Source organism: Sphaerodactylus townsendi, linkage group LG10, assembly GCF_021028975.2.
Source record: "Sphaerodactylus townsendi isolate TG3544 linkage group LG10, MPM_Stown_v2.3, whole genome shotgun sequence".
NCBI lineage: Eukaryota > Metazoa > Chordata > Lepidosauria > Squamata > Sphaerodactylidae > Sphaerodactylus > Sphaerodactylus townsendi.
In genome coordinates, this window is record NC_059434.1 from 80,006,973 (window position 1) to 80,031,762 (window position 24,790).

General features: G+C 46.7%; 1 protein-coding gene across 1 annotated transcript in view; it reads right to left on the reverse strand.

Annotated features, from left to right (window-relative positions):
• FRAS1 (Fraser extracellular matrix complex subunit 1) overlaps nucleotides 1-24,790 on the reverse strand; it is a 200,981-nt gene that overhangs the window by 14,863 nt on the left and 161,328 nt on the right. The window contains exons 43-54 of the mRNA XM_048509698.1: nucleotides 21,709-21,859; nucleotides 20,996-21,155; nucleotides 19,247-19,409; nucleotides 17,664-17,910; nucleotides 14,751-15,095; nucleotides 13,600-13,760; nucleotides 10,845-10,992; nucleotides 10,137-10,342; nucleotides 7,504-7,660; nucleotides 5,864-6,064; nucleotides 4,059-4,246; nucleotides 1,672-1,947 (exon numbers count right to left, since the gene is read on the reverse strand). Of these exons, the coding sequence (XP_048365655.1) occupies nucleotides 1,672-1,947; nucleotides 4,059-4,246; nucleotides 5,864-6,064; nucleotides 7,504-7,660; nucleotides 10,137-10,342; nucleotides 10,845-10,992; nucleotides 13,600-13,760; nucleotides 14,751-15,095; nucleotides 17,664-17,910; nucleotides 19,247-19,409; nucleotides 20,996-21,155; nucleotides 21,709-21,859 (2,403 nt within the window). The remainder of the gene's footprint in view (nucleotides 1-1,671; nucleotides 1,948-4,058; nucleotides 4,247-5,863; nucleotides 6,065-7,503; nucleotides 7,661-10,136; nucleotides 10,343-10,844; nucleotides 10,993-13,599; nucleotides 13,761-14,750; nucleotides 15,096-17,663; nucleotides 17,911-19,246; nucleotides 19,410-20,995; nucleotides 21,156-21,708; nucleotides 21,860-24,790) is intronic.

The following is a 24,790-nucleotide window of genomic DNA, read 5'->3' on the forward strand; positions in this document are numbered from 1 at the left end:
GGCCGTGTTCTAGCAGCATTCTCTCCTGACGTTTCACCTGCATCAGTGGCTGGCATCTTCAGAGGATCTGATAGTAGCAAAGGAAAGCAAGTGGAGTATATATACTGTGAGGTAAAAAGATGAGGCCATCTGAATAGAAGTAGCTTGGCATGTGAGTAACAATGAAGTCTGTAGCATATGAAGATAGCAAGGTCATTGTGACTCACATGCTACAGACTTCAATGTTACTCACATGCCAAGCTACTTCTATTCAGATGGCCTCACCTTTTGACCTCACAGTATATATACTCCACTTGCTTTCCATTCCTACTATCAGATCCTCTGAAGATGCCAGCCACAGATGCAGGCAAAACGTCAGGAGAGAATGCTGCTAGAACACGGCCATACAGCCCGGAAACCACACAGCACCCAAGTCCCTTATTTATTGACATTTTACTTTCTATCCAGTCTAGCAACAAATATTTTCTCGTTTCCATCCTTCAAAACAGCAATGGTGGTGGAAATCTGCCACCAAGTCACAACCAATTTATGGTGACCCTGTAGGATTTTCAAGGCAAGAGATGAGCAGAAGTGGTTTGCCATTTCCTGCCTCTGCAGAGAAATGAGGTTTGCCATTGCCTTCCTCTGCATAGCAACCCTTGACTTCCACGGTGATCTCCCATCCAAGCACTAACCAAGATCGACTCAGCTTAGCTTCTGAGATCTGACAGGACCAGGTGACCTCGGGTCCTCCCAGGTCACGCAAAACAGCAGTACAAAAACATAAAAATATAGATTCTCCCATAAAAAACGTCCTGTTTCTTAAGATCTGTCGTTGTAGCCCAGCTCAGATGCTGGTTCTGGTTTATGACCTTGTAATCTTTTACAATTTTGTAAGTGATTATTTTAAGCAGAGAAGAAGCGTTAGGATTTATATCCACCCTTTCTCTCCTGTAAGGAGACTCAAAAGAGGCTTACAATCTCCTTTCCCTTCCACCTCCCCCCCCCAACAAACACCCTGTGAGGTAGATGGGGTTGAGAGAGCTCGGAAGAACTGTGACTAGCCCAAGGTCACCACACCCAGCTGGCATGTGTTGGAGTGCACAGGCTAATCTGAATTCCCCAGATAAGCCTCCACAGCTCTAGTAGCAGGACGGGGAATCAAACCTGGTTCTCCAAATTAGAGTGCACCTGCTCTTAACCACTACGCCACTGCTGCCCTCTAAAGGAGCAGCAGTGGCGTAGGAGGTTAAGAGCTCGTGTATCTAATCTGGAGGAGCCGGGTTTGATTCCCAGCTCTGCCGCCTGAGCTGTGGAGGCTTATCTGGGGAATTCAGATTAGCCTGTGCACTCCAACACATGCCAGCTGGGTGACCTTGGGCTAGTCACAGCTTCTCGGAGCTCTCTCAGCCCCACCTACCTCACAGGGTGTTTGTTGTGAGGGGGGAAGGGCAAGGAGATTGTCAGCTCCTTTGAGTCTGCTGCAGGAGAGAAGGGGGGGATATAAATCCAAACTCTTCTTCTTCTTTGTCATTTTGTTATGCCGTTGCTAAAAACCCGCGATGGGCTTTGCCGCTAGTTTGCTAGATTTAGGCATGCACACGCCTCTGTATAACGGTTTGTAGAGCAGTAAAGGTTATTCCACATGAATCTGCAGGTCATATGACGCTCACCTTTTCACCTGACACGTACCATGTGATTGACGCTGGTGAACGGCGTGTTGTCTGTAATCGTTTCAAAGGGGGACCTGGCTCCATTTCCATCGGTGGGGGTCGCCACCTCCCAGCTGAACTGTATGGAGGACTGATTAATGCCAGCGTCACTGCAACGTTCCTTCATGACAGAGTACTTGGGGAAGTGAGGGTCGCAGGGGGTCACACAGACCAGCGGGTATCCTGGAGACGGAGACTTCTTGACACCGTCTTTGGCGTCTTCTTCTACATGGTCATACTCAGACAGGGTAACCACCTAGAGGATCACAACACAAAAGCTGAGACTCCAGAAAAGGGGGCCTGTCCAAATTCTCAAGTCTGCAAGACTCATCCTAAGCAATATAGAACCTTTTTTATGTATGCAACTACTGCAGCAGGGACTTTATGTGCACAGATTGGAAGAAGAAGAAGAAGAAGAAGAAGAAGAAGAAGAAGAAGAAGAAGAAGAAGAAGAAGAAGAAGAAGAAGAAGAAGAAGAAGAAGAAGAAGAAGAAGAAGAGAAGAAGAGGAGGGAGGAGGGAGGGAGGGAGGAGGAGGGAGGGAGGAGGAGGGAGGGAGGAGGAGGAGGGAGGAGGGAGGAGGGAGGGAGGGAGGGAGGAGTTGGATTTATATCCCCCCTTTCCCTCTCCCTGCAGGGAGACTCAAAGGGGCTTACAATCTCTAGCACCCTTCCCCCCTCACAACAAACACCCTGTGAGGTAGGTGGGGCTGAGAGAGCTCCGAGAAGCTGTGACTAGCCCAAGGTCACCCAGCTGGCATGTGTGGGAGTGCACAGGCTAATCTGAATTCCCCAGATAAGCCTCCACAGGCTAATCTAAATTCCCCAGATAAGCCTCCACAGCTCAGGCGGCAGAGCTGGGAATCAAACCCAGTTCCTCCAGATTAGAAACACGAGCTCTTAACCTCCTACACCACTGCTGCTCTCTCCTGGAGAGATAATAAGATACCAACGAAGCAGGACTGGATTCTGAACGTTACTGTAAATGTAACCAGACTTCAGCACTGCTTTAGGATTGCAAAGGCCTTTTGTTTCAGAAGGCTATTAGTTGAGGTAGCTCCATAAGGTCATTGTGAGGATACCAAGTTCCGCAACGTTTTGATAAATTTGCTTCTACTGTTGTGGGGTTTTATAATCCCACAGTTTGATTAATTAATGAACATCACATCTGCTCTCCGTGGTATTTCTTTTCAATATACTTTGACAGCAGCAGATGGCGGTTTTTTTTCAAAGCAAGGTAAACTCCGGGGTTTAGCAAATATCAGCTCTCATGAAACACTGGTACACAAACTAAATAAGACCCCTCACCCTCCAAAAACCGTGTCTTGGGGCTAACCAGTGGTGGCGTAGGAAAGGGTCACATAAGGACGTGGGCGCTCTAAGATTGACTTTCCACTTTGCTATGGAGACATGCTCCGGTCACACATTTGTAGCCTAACCTACCTCCAGGGTTGCCAGTCTCCAGGCAACGGCTGGAGATCTATTACAACTGCTCTCCAGGTGACAGGGGTCAGTTCACCTGGATAAAATGGCCGCTTTGGAAATGGCCACTGTGGTATTATACCCCACTGAAGTTTCCAGCATCCCCAAAACCCACCCTCTTCAGGCTCCACCCTTAAAATCTCCCAGAGGGCAACCTGACCTACCTCACAGGATCGTTGTGAGGATAAAATGGAAGAGAATGACAAAGGCTGCTTTGCATCCCCTAACTCTTTCCTAACTCTCCAAATATTTTTCGTCTACTTGAGTCTTGGTTTTCATTATATTTTGATATGATAAACATAAAGTAAAGAAATTTAGACTTTACACATACAAGACAAGAAATTCTAAAATTATTTTGATGGTTGAAACTGAGGCTTTTTAAACTTTCCTTTTTTGTATCTATTGTATCTATTGATTCTCTGTAACTTTGCCTTAAAATTTTCTAATAAAGAACATTTTTTTAAAAAAAAAAGACAAAGGCTGCTTTGCATCCCCACTGGGTAGAAATGTGGGGTATAAAATAAATAGACAAGGGGTTGCCTGAGGTTACCTCTCCATCACTACCTGTTCCCTTCCCCAAGAACCTGAGCAGCTAATTTCCCTTCTTTCCTTGTTCCTGAGGTAAAAAAACTGCTCAAATGTCTCAGGAAACCCTGTTTGCAGCACTATAACTCAAAATATCTGGAAAATGAGGTGGGAAGAAATGTTAGAAGTGTGAGTTCTTGGAGGGCAGGGAGCAGAAATGGAGGCAGAGGCCATGGTGGTAAAGAACACCATCCCCCCCAAATCTGTCACTTGAGGTGGCTCCCCTCTCTCCTCACCTCATGATAGAGCTAACCTGGGGGGGATTGTGAAAACCAGGTGTTTGCTCTACTTAAGTCACTTACAATGGGTGGTGCGGGTAAAATGAGGCTTCCGGCAGCTTCCTGATCCAGAATGGTTACTATGGTTGTGGTGATCTCTCCCAGGACTGCCTCGATGGGATCGTCCGGTCCCAGCACCAATGAAAAGGACTCGTGCCATTCCCGGTCTTCATTAGACATGATCTCCACCTTAAACACGATGTGGTCTACCCCTGAAGGAACAAGAAAAGAGAGAGGGCTGAGAAAGGCCGATCTATCTTCTGAGGGGGTTTTAACTGCTCCTATAAAGTGATATTGAGGTCAGGGCCTACTAAACCACTGTCATAAAACCACAACACAGAACAACGCTGTGTTTTATCTTAACCCCTCTGGCTCTGACGATTCAGCTAAAACGCCACTGTTTATAGCACACAATCTGACGGATCATTTGGCAGGTTTACTAACAGATGCCAGGCGAAGATTAACGGCGCCCGTCTCTTTTTAATAAAAATCTATGATCCAAAATATGACTTTTATCCCTGCTTGGGTGAGCGAAAAGCGGCAGCTATAAAGAGATTCCCTGCAAGGCTTCAGTTCTCATTTGGAACAGAAGCTGGTGCAAAACAATCCTGAGAGAAAAGAGATACGTTGGATCTAGAGAGGAAAGGAAGCAAGCAGATGGGGAGGCAGGTTAGCGAACGGCTGAAGCGCCCACTGGGAGAGATGAGGGAAATCTTCAACAGTAGAAGGAGAAGAAGAGTTTGGATTTATACCCCACCTTTCTCTCCTGGAAGGAAACTCAAGGTGGCTTACAAGCTCCTTCCCTTCCTCTCCCCACAACAGACACCTTGTGAGGCAGGTAGGGCTGAGAGAGTTCCAAAGAACTGTGACTAGCCCAAGGTCAACCAACAGGAATGTAGGAGTGCGGAAACACATCTGGTTCACCAGCCAAGCCTCTGCCACTCAGGTGGAGGAGTGGGGATTCAAACCCGGTTCTCCCGATTAGAATCCACCTGCTCTTAACCACTACACCACACTGGCTCTCAGTCGTAGCTGAGAGGTGGGAATCATGGAGGAAGAAGCAGGCTTCATGTACGGGAGAGGTGAAACACATCTGGTTCGCCAGAGAAAGACTCTGGCTCCTATGTGGAGAAGTGGGGAATCAAACCCAGTTCCCCAGATTAAGAGTCCACTGCTGTTAACTACTGGGTCTTTTTGGAGAACACTGATTGCCACGAGTCAGAAATGACTTGGTGACACTAAAATCCCACACAAGCATAGATTCGTGCTGGCAGTACTACAGAAGAGGCTAAATGTAGCATATAGCTCTGGAACTCTCTCTCCCAAGGAGTGTCATCCATCTCCTTCTGTTGCTATTTTTTGGTGTGATGGTGTTTGGATTTATATCCCCCCTTTCTCTCCTGCAGGAGACTCAAAGGGGCTGACAATCTCCTTGCCCTTCCCCCCTCACAACAAACACCCTGTGAGGTAGGTGGGGCTGAGAGAGCTCCAAGAAGCTGTGACTAGCCCAAGGTCACCCAGCTGGCGTGTGTGGGAGTGCACAGGCTAATCTGAATTCCCCGGATAAGCCTCCACAGCTCAGGCGGCAGAGCTGGGAATCAAACCCGGTTCCTCCAGATTAGATACACAAGCTCTTAACCTCCTATGCCACTGCTGCTCCCTTTGCCAGAAAACCTTCTTGTATTGTTTGATGTTCCCTAAGCAATCCCTGAGTGATAAACTGCACTAGTTCCGTCAAATCTCTGCTCACGACCTGAGTTCTATCCCACAGGAAGTTGGTTTCAATATCCTTTTTTTAAAAAAAGGAAATAAACAGAAGACCGCTTTACCAGGGCTAAACTTAAGGACTCGACTTTTTGGGTAGTAATCAATTCCAGACTGTGCTGAGCCATCCCGGGTGCTGCAGCGGACTTTTGAGGTCCTGTTTTGGTCCCCTCTTCGGATCACCTTGACGTTTAAGAAAGCAACCCCGTCCGGCCCTGGAGGCTCACGGATCTGGTAGGCTGCTTCTTCAAATTCAATGGTCGGTGCTAGAACAGTGAAAAGAGAAAAGCAAAAAGGGTCTGACGTCAGCAGTTCTGTCCATCTGCAAGTGAATTCCATAGCACAGATTTATTTTCGAAAGTGAGAAATATTAGCAACAACATATTGTCGAAGGCTTTCACAGCCAGAATCACTGAGATGCTGCGTGGTTTCCGAGCTGTATGGCCGTGTTCTAGCAGCATTCTCTCCTGACATTTCGCCTGCATCTGTGGCTGGCATCTTCATTAGCAACAACAGTTTAACACAATTAAATTTGCCATCCAGAAGAGCACCAAGGTCCCCTTGCTGTAATAACAGCATTTAAATTAATACTCCAAAGTCCAAGGTTAAAACATTTGGAGTATTTAGAAAAAAGGATGGATAACGGAGGACACAGTAGAGATTTACACAGTTATGCACAGTGTTGAGAAAGTTGGTATAATGCTAGGACTTGGCAATCTCTTGAAATTTATTGGCAATAGGTTCAAGATTGGGGAAATAAAGTACTTCTTCATACAACAGCTGTGAATTTATGGGATTCTCTTCCACTTGATGGCCACTGGCTTAGATGGATTTGAAAGAAGAGTAAATCAATCTATAGGCCTATGGAGAGCTGTGGGCCATGATAAATGGAACCTTCATAGTCAGAGGCATTATGCCTCCGGATACCAGTGTTGGGCATTTTAGAAGAAAAGAAGGTTTGGATTTATACCCCTCTTTTCTCTCCTGTAAGGAACTCAAGGTGGCTTACAAACTCCTTTCCCTTCCTGTCCCCACAACAGACACCTTGTGAGGTAGGTGGGGCTGAGAGACACCTGAGAGAACTATAACTAGCCCAAGGTCATCCAGCAGAAGTGTGGAAACACATCTGGTTCACCAGATAAGCCTCTGTCACTAGTTGGAGGAGATGGGAATCAAACCCGGTTCTCCAGATTAGAATCCACCTGCTCTTTACCACTATACCACGCTGGCTTTCATCTTCATGTCCTGCTTCTTGGAAGCCCTTGGATGCCACAGTTGGCTATTAAATCAGATAGATATTTGGTCTCCTCCAGCATAGCTCATTCAATGTTCTTATTGGTCCCCAAGTTCATGAACCATAGCTGTCTTCTTCCTGATTTAAGATGAGGCACCTTAGAGGTGCTACTGCCATTTTGTGTCCTATTAACTATCAGAAGACAGTCATGTACCATCTTAGAACAATGGGAAAGAAAATCTGAAGTGGTTGTTTCTTGGGCCTGGCAAACCAGCAATTGGTTCATGGGACCTGGCTGGGTTACTTCTGAAGAGAAGAATCAAAAGGTCACTGAGAAAGACAGAAGTTAAATCTAGTGCCTGTGTTGATTACTGGAGCTCAAGGTTGGGCGCTGGATCCACAGAAGTTGACAAACACTGGTGGGGGTCTGAAACACACACACAAGGTCAGCCTGTAACTACTTCCTCTTACCATCCTCATTATTGGTGATTATGATGGCGGCCATATTGTTTTTCCCAACGGTCGCTCCACTCCAGTGGTTTCCAAGGGGGTTGCTTAGATACACCTGGAACTTTTCCTCTGGCTCAAATGCAGAGTCGTCATTAATATAGATGGTGCAGTTCTTCACCTAGATCCAAGGAAGTCAGCAGTTAAGGACTAGAAATCCAATACTGCCATTTACCTGAACAGCTCTTTGCTATCTGGAATGATTACATCATCAGCAATCAAGATCAGAAGACTGAGAATTTATGAGTGACTTAATCACTCAGGTATAGACCAAGGAAGCAATACGTTAGAAGGTATCAGGGAGTCATTAGTATCTAGTTTTCACTGAGGTGACAACCTTGTGTGTGGGCTGTACCACTTCAAACTGCAGAAAGGGCTCACACCACTGAATATTCTTCAGTGCAGAAAAGAAAGTTCTGTTCCAGCAGAAAACTAGCCCAAAAGAGCCCTGCCTTACAATGGCCCCACACTCTTTCTAAAAGGCTTGGTGGGTGCCAAGGGAAGTACCAGTGGGTGCTACATTTGGGAACTCTGCATTACTGCAGTTTTTATCTGCATAGAGATCAATATCATACAACAGAGGAAATCAATTCATATTAACCAATAAGGCACAGATGTGGGTAAGGATCATGGAATAGGTGGTGACACATTTCAAGTGAGGCAGAAAACAGACAAGCAAGGACATTACATTCTGTCAGGACTCCCCTAGACACCTATTTCCCTGACAGTCATTTCAGAGCTTGGTCTGTCGCAGCCTAGCTGAGCAGAAGTACAACAGCACCTTAAAGTCTGACAACATATATTCATTCAAGCATAAAAAGTTTGTGACCCAGAGCCCATTTTATCAGATGCATGTGTAACCCCCATGCTCAGAATGGGTTGACCCAGAAAGGGGTGGAGACTCAAAGCAGCACAAGGCTGCAGAGCTCATGAAGTTGGAGGAGACAAGGCTACCAGACTCGGACCTTGGTTGCATAAGCCCTTAACACCTTGTTTAGGGTTTCTTTTTGTGGTTGTAATGGGTGAGAGTTCTCCTGGAAACCTTCATCATGTTGAATCCTGTTCATCAAGCCCTTGGGGTGCTTCCGCATTGTCGTGGTCGACCTGAGATCGACTAGAGTCCGACCCGAGTCCTCCGCACAGACGTAGCGTCGGACTCGTGTCTGACTCGACTCACCTCCCTCTCGCCATTGAATTTCTCGACTCTACTGGGGAGTTGAGTCGACTGGCGGACTCGGGTTGCACTCGAGCCGAAGCCGACGGAGTGCGGAATCTCCGTCACTCGACTCTGCCATGTAGCCAATCACAACTAAGTATTTCGCCCATGCGCAGAAGGGGAGACTCGTGGCGGCGCGAAAAGCTTTGGGCATGCGCAGAACGGGGGACACAGCAACCAATCGGAACGCAGCACAGGGAGGTGGTCCCGCCCTCTGAGCTCGGCTCCGGAGACACGAGTCGGCTGCTGTGCGGAGGAACGGGAGGACTCGAGTCAAGGTAAGACTCCGCCGACACGAGTCAAACCTGAGTCGACTCGTGTGTCCGGAAGGGCTCTTGGAGTCTTCAGGAGCCAACCCACTTGCAAAGAAGAATTGGACTTGGCAATATCAGAAGACTGTAACTAGAAGGACTTGAAATGAAACCTGTACAGGACCTTGAAGTGTGATGTTAAATGTTGATGTTTGGTGTTATATGTTAAGAAAGTAAACCAATTTTGTTTTAAAATTTGTTGTTGCAAACTCATTCCAAGTTCTGCCCCACAGAACCCACAGATAGAGGTTACACATGCAGCATACATTTTATTTATTTATTTATTTCATATTTATACCCCGCCCTCCCTGTAAGGGCTCAGGGCGGCAAACAACTACGAAGTTAAGAAGAAGAAGAAGAGTTTGGATTTATATCCCCCCTTTCTCTCCTGCAGGAGACTCAAAGGGGCTTACAATCTCATTGCCCTTCCCCCCTCACAACAAACACCCTGTGAGGTGGGTGGGGCTGAGAGAGCTCCGAGAAGCTGTGACTAGCCCAAGGTCACCCAGCTGGTGTGTGTGGAAGTGTTCAGGCTAATCTGAATTCCCCGGATAAGCCTCCACAGCTCAGGCGGCAGAGCGGGGAATCAAACCCGGTTCCTCCAGATTAGATACACGAGCTCTTAACCTCCTATGCCACTGCTGCTCCATAATAACCATAATAAAACAACAATAAAACAGCATCATAATACAACACTAAAAACAATTTAGAGGGCAAATTCATCCACTCCCCCCCCCATAGCGCCCACTGGAGGCCAGTCATGATAGTAGTCAGTAGTTAGGTCGGCTGGCCGGGTGGAAATGCCTGTGGAAAAGCTCCGTCTTACAGGCTCTGCAGAACTCATTCGGGTCCGGGAGCTTATTCCACCAGGTAGGGGCCAAAACTGAAAGCTAGCAGAACCTCCTTCGGGCCAGGGATCTCCAGTAGGTTCCCTATGATGAGCGGAGGGGCCTAATGGGGCAATACAAGGAGAGACGGTCCCGCAGGTATGTAGTTCCAAGACCGCTCACAGCCTTAAAGGTTAACATCCATAAGAGACATGTTCATGCTTAAAAGGAGGGCTCCCTTGCCTTCTCTCCTTTCAGAAAAGTGATGCGCGATTCCTCAGCATTTCTTCTGTCCTCAAAATCCTCCAGGACCTTTGCCGTGTGACTCTGGGTGTAACACCTGACAGAGGACTCGTAGCTCAGGTCTCCGGAACGGATGATAGGAAGGTGCAGGATCCCATCCTTCTCTTTCGCAGGGTACAGATCGTTATTGAACTGCATACTTGGCACTGAATAAGGAACAAGGAACACAAAACTTATTTTTAGGTAACTGACTCATGGGGGTTTTCAAGGCCCACAAAGTGGGGGGCGATGAAGCATTGGTAGGGCCACTGACCCCCGTGCTTGACCCTGGAGCCAACCTGTGCAAGAATTTTAAGCGGCTCTATGTATTGTTGAAAACTTTCACGGCCGGATTCAACTGGTTCTGGTGGGTTTTCCGTGCTGTGTGGCTGTGGTCTGGTGGATCTTGTTCCTAATGTTTCGCCTGCATCTGTGGCTGGCACACTAGACACAGTGTGTAACAGACTTCCCTCTGTGATACACCTCTGAAGATGCCAGCCACAGATGCAGGCGAAACATTAGGAACAAGATCCACCAGACCACAGCCACACAGCCCGGAAAACCCACCACAACCAGTTAAGTGGCTCTCTTCCTTTCACTAGCAAGGAAATGTGTCATGAGTGAAGATGGCTGAACTGTATTTAGGTATGCATCCACTGATCATCTTACCGTCCTGGAAGGCATCATTAATGGCGACCACTGCTTGGGAAGGCTTGGCCAGTTCGGCTCCTTGTGGTGAGCTTAAATAGACCACAAATGTTTCCGCCCCTTCGATCACCGGATACTGTGCATCATCTAGGATGGTCAAAGTGCAGTACTAACAGAGGCAAACATAAGACACAGGATCAGAACACACACAGAAACTCCAGACCAAATAGTCCCTCTCATTGTTCCCCACAACCGCGTAGAACTTCCCAACCACTGGGTGGAACCGAGTCACCTGGGAGAGCTCGCCCCATCAGGCGCTCTCTTAACTGCATGGCACCAATACAACTTATAGGGAACTATCATGCAGCTTTTCCTGAGAGGAGGAGGAGGAGGAGGAGGAGGAGGAGGAGGAGGAGGAGGAGGAGGAGGAGGAGGAGGAGAAGAAGAAGAAGAAGAAGAAGAAGAAGAAGAAGAAGAAGAAGAAGAAGAAGAAGAAGAAGAAGAAGAAGAAGAAGAAGAAGAAGAAGAAGAAGAAGAAGAAGAAGAAGAAGAAGAAGAAGAAGAAGAGAAGGAGTCGGAGGAGGAGGAGAAGTTTGGATTTATATCCCCCCTTTCTCTCTTGCAAGGAGACTCAAAGGGGCTTACAATCTCCTTTCCCTTCCCCCCTCCCCTGTGAGGTGGGTGGGGCTGAGAGAGCTCCAAAGAGTGTTGGAATGCACAAGCTTATCTGGTTACCAGATAAGCCCCCACAGCTCAAGTGGCAGAGCGCAGAATCAAACCTGGTTCTCCAGATTAGAGAGCACCTGCTCTTAACCACCACACCACGCTGGCTCTCTGAGATGGCACTCTGAGATGTGCTTTCCAGGAAATGCCTCTGAGAGTCCATTGTGGTTGCCAGCTGTATTGGAGGCTGCACCAGGGCATTGTGGGTATGGGGTCCACAGCCCCTCCTTCAGGATGATGTCAATCATGCCAGTGGTGGCTGCAACCAACACAGCGGATTGATTTTCCAAGGCACGCTTCGTTCTTTCGTGTGGCAGAAAGTCAAGGGCTCCCATTTCCCTTATTAGCAGAGTTCTACGCAGCTAAGGCACAGAGTTTTATGGAGCTACTAGGGAGATGCAGTAACAGCTTTGGAAAGCAGAAACTTTGAATAACTAAAGAGAAGGCCGAGTATACACCAGAACGGAAAGGGGGGGGGGGGAAGCCCATGCCAAAATTTGTATAATTTATCCACTGGATCTGACACATTAAGAGAATCCAGATATGTATTTCAGACAAACTCATTTTTTATTTACAGACCATGAGTTCCCACAGGCTATTAACTCAGAGGCAATCTGTATAAATCTACCATCTGTGTCAATGATCAAATTAGACAAATTTGCATATAGATATGTTGATTTTGCATAATGTAATCTGTTTCCGCTGGTCGCAGGGAGAGGTAAAGAGCTACCTGAGACACGGACAATTGCTCAGCATCCCTCCTGCCAACTCCTGAGTTTTTTACCAGAATCCATTTGCACGTTTTCAAGGATTCTGTTTGCACCACAGAATACCAGGAAGGTCTTCTTAACCAAAGTGAAAATGGAGACTTTCAGACACTAAATTCTGTATCAAATTCTACCCCTGGAGGCAGAAAGGTTCAACGGTCTATTTCCACCTATGCTTCTCCCACTCAGTCTCACAATCCACTGAAGTTGCTTTCAGGTAAAAAAGCAAAACCGGCCGAGGATCCCCGAGGTGGGGAACACTCCCCCCCGCCCCCCAGGGATCCATGGCCAGCTTTTCCCTAAAAATGCAAGAGCCCACAAAAAGTGGCCTCAATATTGATATACTACATAAACAATGCAAAAAGGCAATAAGTATCCACAAGGCTATCGCCACAACCACATGGTATATTTTAACTAATGTCAGTTGATAAATGGAAATTTACAATAAATCATGTGTTTTCATACACTTCGTATATACATTTAATCATCCAATATTACCAGGTTTCCCCGAAAATAAGACAGTGTCTTATATTAATTTTTGCTCCCAAAGATGCGCTATGTCTTATTTTCAGGGGATGTCTTATATTTCTGTATTTTGTTAGTCAGGCATGCTTCCAAACAAAAACTTTGCTATGTCTTACTTTCGGGGGATGCCTTATATTTCACACTTCAGCAAAACCTCTACTATGTCTTATTTTCAGGGGATGTCTTATATTCAGGGAAACAGGGTACATCGTATCAGAGATAAGTGCATACTTTTACAAAACTATTTTCAGTTGTAAGCAATTAAAAGCTTTTTCAGTTACAAGCAATTCAGAACTATGAAAATATGTGGTGGGACTGGTCAACCATCCGGATTTTTAGTTAACCTCATACAGCCTTCCAAGGTCCCTCAATACATTTCCTATATTAGGATTTGAGTCTCAAAAAGTTATCCCAAGGACCCTCTTCGTAACATGCTCCTTTTACAAGTGAAGCTGATTGTTCCCAGCAACAGGGCCTTATATCAATATTGATATAAGCAACCTCATCATTTCCCTGTTCTCGCAAACTATGGGATGCCCGGGATCTCTGGCAATGCAACTCTAATAGAGTCAGTACAAGAATCTCTGACCCACAGGAACCACATGTTCGCTGAGGGGCAGAATACCAGTGTATAATCAGCCTCTGTGTAAGCGGTCTTGAGTCCCAAAAAGAAAGGTGGACTATAAGGTAAACAAATGAGCTTGTTTGGTTACACCCAGAATACCAACCACTCTGGGAAAACAAGACCCACAGTCGAGTACCTCTTCAGTTCTGCCTGGACGAAAGTCCACCTTCTTGGAGCTGGGGATGTAATCGACCCCTGGAGTGGCGGAGGGCGGGTCTGACATCCGAGTGGCACACCACACCGAGGTGGGGATGGAGAGATCAGGTCCGTGCCTGGTCACTGGGATTTCAATAATCCCTATAAAAAGGAACACACGCACACACACATACAGGAGCATTTGACGTTGTCTTTATTGTAACTACATGTATACGCTTAGCAAAGGTGACTTAAAATTACACAATGCCTCTCAATATCCTAAGAACAGAGCGAGTGGGAAAGAATTCTGAAGAAGAGGTTAGATTTATATCCCACCTTTCTCTCCTGTAAGGAGACTCAAGGCGGCTTAAGAACATAAGAACATAAGAACTAGCCTGCTGGATCAGACCAGAGTCCATCTAGTCCAGGACTCTGCTACTCACAGTGGCCCACCAGGTGCCTTTGGGAGCTCACATGCAGGAGGTGAAAGCAATGGCCTGCTGCTGCTGCTGCTCCTGAGCACCCGGTCTGCTAAGGCATTTGCAATCTCAGATCAAAGAGGATCAAGATTGGTCACCATAAATCGACTTCTCCTCCATAAATCTGTCCAAGCCCCTTTTAAAGCTATCCAGGTTAGTGGCCATCGCCACCTCCTGTGGCAGCATATTCCAAACACCAATCACACGTTGTGTGAAGAAGTGTTTCCTTTTATTAGTCCTAATTCTTCCCCCCAGCATTTTCAATGAATGCCCCCTGGTTCTAGTATTGTGAGAAAGAGAAAAAATTTTTATCTCTGTCAACATTTTCTACCCCATGCATAATTTTATAGACTTCAATCATATCCCCCCTCAGACATCTCCTCTCCAAACTAAAGAGTCCCAAACGCTGCAGCCTCTCCTCATAAGACTTACAAGCTCCTTTCCCTTCCTCTTGCCACAACGGACACCTTGAGAGGCAGATGGGGCTGAGAGATTCTGAGAGAACTGTGACTCGCCCAAGGTCACCCAGCAGGAATTTAGGAGTGCGAAAACACATCTGGTTTACCAGATAAGCCTCTGCCACTCAGGTGGCGGAGTGGGGAATCAAACCCGGGAATCAAACCCGATTAGAATCTACATGCTCTTAACCACTACACCAGTTCTGGCGTCTTACCTGCATCTTCGCTGACCGTAAAAGTAGCATTTCCAAGAGAAACAGTGGAAGCATCATTGGGTCCATTGATCATGACCTTGGCCGATGCTATGCTCCCAATGCGTGCATTCTCTGACGCATCAGCCAGTGCAATTTCAAACTCTTCCTCCTCTTCATACACGCTGTCATCGATCAGCGTCACGTCACAGGTTGTCATAGTCACACCAGGCCCCAGCACAACACGGTTCTCATTGGACATTCCCCTGGACTTAAAATCTGAACCGGATTCCAGTGCGTACACACTGCTGCCTTTGGCACTTCTGGGGACTGTGTAGCAAACTGCCGATACAATGCTGCTGGAGTCTCCTGTAACCAAGTGAAGAAACGAGCTGCAGTACGAGAAGAATTTTCTAGAAGACGCACTTCTTGACGGCCAGGGTGGCACAGGGTTTAGTATGTTGGGCTGAACTCTGGGAATCTTGGGTTCAAAGTTCACCCAGCCCCATCTTGTGTAGTCATGGGCTGGTCATGCTCTCAGCCTAACCTACTTCACCGGGTTGTTGAGACGATAAAATGGGGTTTGGAGAACATGCATTATGCCCTGACCTCCTTGGAGAAAGAGTAGTAGAAGAATGTCCTAAATATGTAGAATTCTGTCTAATGAAATACTCCCCTCTTGGTCTTCTCTGGGCGTTTTTCCACTTACCTTCTACCCCGCGCTACTGTACCCAAGTAGCGCGGGGTCCCCCGGCACTCCCCACTACAGGGGCGCCGACAATGCAGCCGCCCTGACGCTGCCGCTGTCGCGCCCCCTCAGCGCGCGTCATTCCTGGCGCTCTTCAAAATGGCGCCTTTTGAAGAGCGCCAGGAATGACGCGGGGTTGTGGGGAAGCCCGGGCGTGCGCCAGAAATGACGCGCGCTGAGAGTAGCGCGTGGCATAGGGGGCTATGAGTAAGTGGGGAAACGCCCTCTGATTGGCAGACACTACCACTGATTTTAGACAGACATCCCACCCAACCTCAGCTGCCTGAGATCCTTTACAAATCCTCTACCTGAAATTGGCCAGGTAAATTTTGCATCAGGAGCAAAAAAATGAGACTTATCACGGAGCAACTTTGCCATGTAATCATGAATGTAAATGGGTCAAAGGTTGCTCATGTGCACGGCAACCTGGCCCTGTGATCTAGCTTTCTGTGCATACAGCACAAGAGTGCAAATATACATATGTTTCTTAGACCAGGGGTAGGGAACCTGCGGCTCGAGAGCCGCATGCGGCTCTTCTGCCCTTGCACTGCGGCTCCACAGTCGGTGCCGCGTTCCCCATCCTTTTGCCCGCCTTTGCATGCAGCAGGGCAGGGCGCATCTAACTGCTCCACGGCCGGCTAGGCTGCGCCAGCAGGCTTCCCCTTTCCGCCTCTATTGGAGCATGGCGGGCGCTTTCCTGGCGTCGGCAAGCTGTCTGCTGGCCGCTGGCTTCATCCTTGCCCGCCCTGCAGGCAGCAGGGCAGGTGCATCCATGCGCTTCTCAGAATGAGCGAAGTAAAAGGTAAAAAAAAAACCAATATATACAGTTATCTTTATTTTAAATGTCAAAAATTATTTGCGGCTCCAAGTGTTTCTTTTCCCGTGGAAAATGGGTCCAAATGGCTCTTTGAGTGCTAAAGGTTCCCTACCCCTGTCTTAGACTATATAGGTGGTTGTTAAATTTTCTGCCTTTTCTGCTGTACAGTTGTGATGCCAGGAATGCTTTGTTTGTCTGGCCCCAGAAACCCTGCATTTTGCAGAGGTCTGTGGAATGTACTGTAGGGTTTCCTTTGATTTTAGCTACCTGAAATCTTTTCATTGAAATTCTCCTATAACGAACTAGGGACCTTACATGCAAAAACAAAATGCAACCACTGATTTATTTCTCCGTGATCATTTATCAGGAGTTTCTTGGTGGGCTAATGCTGTTGTTTTTAGCATTTTCAGATCCAGGATCAAACATTATCCCAAACTGAACCGTAGAAATCATTTAAAAGTGTATCAAAGTATATGCCCCTTTTTCTCTTTTTAGGATGGCCAGATGCCAGAGTAGGTGGTGGGCAATATTTCTAACTGCTGTATAAACAGAGAAAAATTTGCTAATGAAGTTTGTGGTACATCGTTTAAATTGTTTTAATGATCAGTGTCATCTAATGATTCTAAAATGTGATTCTATTATGTATGTTTTTAATTTGTTAGCTGCCTGAGTGGCAGAATATAAATTTTGAAAAAATAGAAATAAACAAAATGAACAGAGGTGCACTTAACCAGACTGTCTTCTTCTTCTTCTTCCCAGATATTCAAGATAATCATCATTTAGATCTCTCTGCCTCTTTCCTCCTCTTTAAAAGAACCCCGAACAACTAAAAAAGCAAATACTGATTCTGGCCAGGAATGGGGTGGGGGGCATATGGCCCGATACTGGATCCCAATCTACCAAATGTGGCCCAATAAAATTAATAACTGGTCACATGACCATGGACTAAGACACCATGTGACAGCCCACCATGCAGATGTGTGACGTTAAAAGGAGGAGGAGGAGAAGAAGAAGAAGTTTGGATTTATATCCCACCTGTCTCTCCTGTAAGGAGATACAAGGTGGCCAACAAGCTCCTTTCCCTTCCTCTCCCCACAACCGAAACCTTGTGAGGTAGGCGGAGCTGAGAGAGTTCTGGCCCAAGGTCACCCAGCAGAAATGTAGGAGTGCGGAAACACATCTGGTTCACCAGATAAGCCTCTGGCACTCAGGTGGAGGAGTGGGGAATCAAACCTGGTTCTCCAGATTAGACTCCACCTGTTCTTAACCACGCTGGCTCTGACCACGAACTAAGACACCATGTGACAGCCCACCATGCAGATGGACAAAGGTACCACATGATGTGCTTTTTGAAAACCCCAGGGCAACCAACCTTTCCTTTCAATGGGGACGGAGAGGATGCCGGCACTCTCGCTGATGTGGTAGGCTTTCTTGTCGAACTGTATGGTGGGTTCATCTTCCGTATCGCTGATGAAGACTTTGGCGGTGGTGATCCTCCCCAGCAAGGCGTAGGCCGGCATGCTCAGCTCCACCACGAAGTGCTCCGTGTTTTCGAAGACGTCGTCGTCGTTGATAGCGACGGTGCAGGATTTGGTGTCCTCCCGCTCGTCAAACTGTACCTGTGGGGTAGTGGCAGCAGCGCACATGAGCACACGCTGCCTCATGCCGAACCAGAGCCTCGGTCTATCAAGGTCAGTATTGCCTACTCAGACTGGCAGCAGCTCTCCAGGGTCTTTCGTATTACCTACTGCCTGGTCTTTTTCAAACTGGAGACACCAGGGATTGAACCTGGGACCTTCTGAATACAGAGGCTTTTCTACTCAGCCACAGCCACTCCCTCGTACTGTCCGCACATACAGAGTACAAGCAGGACTTTCAGAAGCAGTGTGAACCAGGCCAGGCCATGATGGCAGCTTCAGACCCGCAGACAGCATTCTTATTTTGTACCGCCTCCAGAACAGCGAGGCATTATTCAAGAATGGTGAGCGTCATAGGGTTGCATGAGTTGACCCATGCCCCCAAAGCTTAACCACCCTTAAATCACCCCATCTGGTCTTCTTAACCTAAGTCTGATCCTACATTTCTCCAATTTAGACACATCTGACCCATGAAATAAAGCAAACCAATGGGATGTCAGGGACTCTGGGTCAGAAGAAGAGGAGGAGGAGGGGTTTGGATTTATACCCCACTTTTCTCAACTGTAAGGAGTTTCAAAGCGGCTTACAAACTCCTTTCCCTTTTCCCCCCCACAACAGACCCCACTTTTCTCAACTATAAAGAGTAGGGTTGAGCGATATCGAAAATGTATTGTCGAAGGCTTTCACGGCCGGAATCGACTTGAGAAAGCTGTGTGAGCCTCTTTGAGTTGTATGGTCAGAGTTAAAGCAGCATATCCTGATGTCATTGTATTCGTGGCTGGCATCTTCAGAGGATCCTGTGAAGATGCAAGCAGCCACAGATGGCAGGCGCCAAACCGCCAGGGAGAGAATGCTGCTAGAACACGGCCATACAGTCCGGAAACCACACAGCACCCAAGATATCGAAAATGTTCAGTAAAATTTGGATTCGGGCTTATCCAGGCATAAAATTGCCTATATGCCCGAATAAGACGAATACCATATTCGGTATACCCGAATATATTTGGATATCCGAATATATTCGGGTCTGTCTGGGGTTTTTTTTGTATTTTGGGGTTTTTTTGGTGTTTCGGCCTGCAAGGGGTGCATTTTTAAAGCTAGCTGCACCAAAATTTCAGTGTATCATCCGGAGACTCTTCTGATGATACCACCTGAGTTTGGTGAAGTTTAGTTCAGGGGGGTCCACAGTTATGGACTCCCAAAGGGTGTGCCCCATCCCCCATTGTTTCTTGGTACTCCTTCTGCTTTGGTACCTCGGTCACTCAGCTATCTCCCCTTAGCCTGCTATGCAGCTTACAATCTACTTTTCTGAACCTACCTGGCCTGCATGCTCCACATAGTCCTGTTCGCCTGGCTTTAAAGTTGATCTGGAAGTGGCAGTTCCTTGCTCAGTTCGACAGAGGACAATAGCGTACTGTTTGAGGTTTCCAGTCCTCTTCACGGTTACACTGACAGAACCTGCCTTTTCACTGACGTTGTAGCTAGAAACAGACAGAGACAAAACCAGGTATTCTTAAGTCACAGCTAAGGTGCAATCTTGCAGTTTGAAGTAATGGATCCTTGACCTGAATGGCCTTCGCTAGCCTGATCTGAGAAGCTAAGCAAGGTTGGCCCAGGATAGTTGGATAGGAGATCAGCAAGACTATCCAGGGTGGTTATGCAGAGGCAGTGGCAAACCACTTCTGTTAGCCTCTTGCCCTGAAAACCGTACAGATTTGTCATAAGTCCGATCAGCTAGCCTGGGGAGCTAAACAAGGGGGAGGGTGGTTTATAAAGAAAGAAAGAAAGAAAGAAAGAAAGAAAGAAAGAAAGAAAGAAAGAAAGAAAGAAAGAAAAGAAAGAAAGAAAAGAAAGAAAAGAAAGAAAGAAAGAAAAGAAAGAAAGAAAGAAAGAAAAGAAAGAAAGAAAGAAAGAAAGAAAGAAAGAAAGAAAAGAAAGAAAAGAAAGAAAGAAAGAAAGAAAGGTTGTCCTGGATACTAGTTGGATAGGCGATCACCAAGGACATCCAGGGTGGTTATGCAGAGGCAGTGGAAAACCACCTCTGTTAGTCTCTCTTTGGCCTTGAAAACACTGCAGAGTTGTAAGTCTGATCAGTTAGCCTAATCTGGGGAGCTAAGCAAGATTGGCCCAGGGTAGTAGTTGGATAGGAGATCACCAAGGACATCCAGGGTGGTTATGCAGAGGCAGTGGAAAACCACCTCTGTTAGTCTCTTGCCTTGAAAACACTGCAGAGTTGTAAGTCTGATCAGTTAGCCTAATCTGGGGAGCTAAGCAAGGTTGTCCTGGATATTAGTTGGATAGGTGATCACCAAGGACATCCAGGGTGGTTATGCAGAGGCAGTGGAAAACCACCTCTGTTAGCCTCTTGCCTTGAAAACACTGCAGAGTTGTAAGTCTGATCAGTTAGCCTAATCTGGGGAGCTAAGCAAGGTTGGCCCAGGGTAGTAGTTGGATAGGAAATCACCAAGTATATCCAGGGTGGTTTTGCAGGAGGGCAGTGGAAAGCCACTTCTGTTAGTCTCTGGGTGCCTCCTTGAAAACCCTATGAGCTGTAAGTCTGATCAGTTATTCCAGGGGTAGGTCTCCAGGTTCTCCAGATAAGCTGAATTAGCACCCCATCAGTTTTCCTCTGCCGGGGCATGGCCAATTGGCCATGCTGGTAGGGGCTGATGGGAATTGTAGTTCCTGAACATCTGGAGAGCCGCAGGTTCCCTACCCCTGAGTTAGCCTAATCTGGGGAGCTAAGCAAGGTTGGCCCAGGGTAGTAGTTGGATAGGAGATCACCAAGGACATCCAGGGTGGTTATGCAGAGGCAGTGGAAAACCACTTCTGTTAGTCTCTTGCCTTGAAAACCCTACAGAGTCGTCATAAGTCAGCTGCTTTCTACCACTAGAGTACAGAATGTATTGAAACAAGTTGGAACAAGTCCCTTAATCTCAGCCGATAGCTACTCTTAGGTGACCAGCAGCTGTTAGTACCTTTAGCATACAAGTGTGGCATGCACTGATTTACAGTTGACGGCACCAAGGAACGGTGCCTGAAAGTCATCACTGGTTGAGATGCTTACCTGGTGTGCTGAAAACTGATAAGTGACCACTGTATATGGAAAACATTATCGGTGGCCACGCTGGGTCTGGTATCCTTCACCAGGAAATTAAAACTGTCCTCTGTCTCTTGAGTCTTCTCCTCGTGCAACACATATTGGATCAGTCCGAGGTTCACTTCCTCTGCAAGGAAAGGACTCATCAATGAACCAGTCCAGAAATTAAATGACTGTGTCCTCAGTGCATAACTGTCTTGTTGACTCTGGTTCTGAACATAAACGTCAGTGGATACGGCCTAGAATTACTACCAATTATTATTATTATTTTATTTGACTTATAAACCGCTCTCTCCGTCAGATGGGGTCAGAGCAATTAACAATTAAAATTCAGTAACATAAAAATCCTGTCTGATGACACTCAACTGTCAGAAGAAATCAAGAACCACCACGTCAAAAAAGGAGGAGGAGGAGGAGGAGGAAGAGGAGGAGGAGGAGAGGAGGAAGAGGAGGAGGAGGAGAGAAGGAGGAGGAGGAGGAGTTTGGATTTATACCCCACCTTTTTCTCCTATAAAGAGATTCACGATGGCTTACGAGCTCCTTTCCCTTCCTCTCCCCACAACAGACCCCTTGTGAGGTAGGTGGGGATGAGAGAGTTCCGAAGAACTGTGACTAGCCCAAGGTCACCCAACAGGAATGTAGGAGCGCAGAAACGCATCTGGTTCACTTTGCTTCCCAACCTTGTGTAAACGTAGTCACAGGTGTTCCTGGCTGCAGCTTCTTCTCCACATAGCCATGTCTGGGCCCTGTTGTGATCTCGTAGATCAGCTGCTTGTCTTCCGTATCAGGATCCACTGTCAACAACTCTTTCTTGGTGATCAGATTTTTGGGCTGCATTGAAGACACGATGCCAAAGTAAGTGAAACACTAAGGATAGCATTAGAGGTCACGGGGTGATCTGCAGGTACTTACACACAGTTCATCCACGCACATGTAAAGGTGGGGATAGGATTTAAAATGAAGTACATGGGAGAGAGGAGTGGAATCCCAGATCCTCCCCATCTTATCAGATGCTTTATGCTTCCAGCTTGGCTACAATATTGAGAAGGGAATAAAATTCTTCAAACTTTTAAGAGAAGAAGAGGTTGAATTTATATCCCCCTTTTCTCTCCTGTAAGGAGACTCAAAGGGGCTTACAAACTCTTTCCCCCACAACAAGCACCCTGTGAGTTGGGTGAGGTTGAGAGAGCTCAGAAGAACTAGCCCAAGGTCATCCAGCTGGCATGTGTTGGAGTGCACAAGCTAATCTGGTTCACCAGACAAACCTCCACAGCTCAAGTGGCAGAGTGCGGAATCAAACCCGGTTCTCCAGAGTAGAGTGCACCTGCTCTTAACCACAACACCACGCTGGCTCTACAAAACAAGTTGGAGGAGGGGTAAGGATCCAACACCTCTCCCACACATTTTGAAAACAAACCTGTGTACCTCCTGCTTTTCAAATCTATGGGAGTACATATAGATCTTATCATAATTTAGTTTGATTTCTCTCTCCCTCCTCCCCCCAGGTAGCTGCTACCATGAGTCCTTCCATTTCAGTGTGAAAACTAAAAAGTCCCATTCTACAGTTGTATCCTAACAGGACCAGGTTATCCCTCTGGGCTTCACTCACAATCTGTGTGTCCCTAAAGGATTTAAGAAGCTTACCCCAATGACTACGCTTTCCCGCATTCTCAAGCAAAAAAGATGAAGAAGAGAGGTCTTTGGACCCAAGGGGTATGTGTGTGGAATTGGAGAACTAGAAGAGTCTACAAATCAGGGCTTTGTTGTTTACTTAATTAATCAAGCAACAGGATTGATTAAAATTCTCGATTGATAGTGAAAGTGGTACCTCTGGTTAACCAGGCAGATAATTTTTATAAAACTCTAAATTATTTTTTAATTCAACCCAAATTGCAACAAGGATGTACCATCTTAAAAGAGGCTCTCATGCAATGGGGAAGGTCTCACACCTAAATACGAGCTTCATATTATCTGAAGATGAAGCATTTTTTTCCCTGCAAAACGATCGTTGTATGTGGGCATTTATCTACATAATGTGTCAACGTATTCAGAATTCATCAGTTACGCTAAGTTACTTATGCTCAGTTTGCCCTTGGAAATTAACCAGTCAATTGTGATTCACATAATTAATTGACTACAATTCCTGGTTATGTAATTCCTGCCTAAACAGAATAAAGCTATATTGTGTACTAGGAGTGTCCTTTTCTTTTATATGAATGAGTCACTTAACCTAATCCTCTCCCAATGCTAGGAATTGAACCTGGGGCCCTCTGCATGCAAAGCAAGGCTCTTCCACTGAACCACAAACCCTCGCCTATCCGCCCCTAGCCCAGAGTGGCCCCTGATGGAAGAAAGCAGGATCTGAGGCAGAGGCAGGACCACGTGCAACCATCGCTCAGGCTATCTGTGTCCATAAACTATTTACTGTCATGATATATTAAAAAAGAGAGAAAGGTTCACTAAAGGGACATCTTCTAAGTTAGCAGAAGTTTGCCAACCCCAGAGGCCGGAGACAGTCAGTCTAGGGGCGAAGGAGCAGTTAACCTTTAACGTGATTGGTTAGTTCTACTGTGACTCTAGACCAATGAAAGGCTGATGCCAGGGCGGGGAAAAGTATCCTGTTGGATGTATGCATTGTATATGCTATGCTAAGTTGAGATAGAGACAGAGTTGAGTCTGAGTTCAGTGTGTGTTCAACTGTGTTATTGCTGAAGAATTCTGTATAGTCTTATAGCCTTGTATAGAATAGACTTGTGTAACCTTGCAACTGCTAAAGTAAAACCTTCCTATGAAAAGAATATCTTGTGTGGAGAGTATTCTTTTCCAAGTGTGCTAGAAGGTTGCAGTGAGTGCAAGAAGACTATAGACCTTCTCGTCTTACCAGAGTGACTCCGCTTTAAACTCTGCTGATATTTACTGCCACCAGGAGACAGCCACTTAACACCAAGAAGGAGTGTTGGTGCTACTGTCCGCAGCAGAACACTTTCCCATGCAAGAGACCTCCAGGCAAACAATCCATCTTGAGTTCCACTGGCTTTTAATTGGCGATGGAGGGATTACTTGATTAATCACTGCAATTAATCAACGGAGGCATCTTGCTTTAGGAACGTGAATGCCAATAGCAGCAGAGTAAGACATCAGAATGTGTTTGCCTACGGAGGGCCCGGGTGGAAAGAGAGGGGGGTTATGCAAACAGCAATGGAAGATAGATGGCCTGGCTTAGCCACAGCTGCTGAGGCAACACGGAAGACAGCCCTGCTCTATCCATCATTTTGGCCGGCTGGAAAGAAAACAACAAGAACTCCCTTTTCCATGCAGGATCCTTCCTTTGCTCCTGACTTTTCCTTGCTGAGGAGCAGCAGTGGCGTAGTGGTTAAGAGCAGGTGCACTCTAATCTGGAGAACCGGGTTTGATTCCCCGCTCTGCCACTTGAGCTGTGGAGGCTTATCTGGGGAATTCAGATTAGCCTGTGCACTCCCACACACGCCAGCTGGGTGACCTTGGGCTAGTCACAACTTCTCGGAGCTCTCTCAGCCCCACCCACTTCACAGGGTGTTTGTTGTGAGGGGGAAGGGAAAAGAGTTTGTAAGTTTGTAAGGTGGGGGAGGGCAGTCGCCCATACGGAGGGTTGTGTGTGGAAAATTCAGATTTTGCACTGGGCTACATTTTCCCCAGATACGCCTCTGGCAGGATGCAAATATTTTCTGCCTGTCTCTATAAAAACCGCTTGCCAGTATTATGTTCTGATCTTCCAAATGTCCA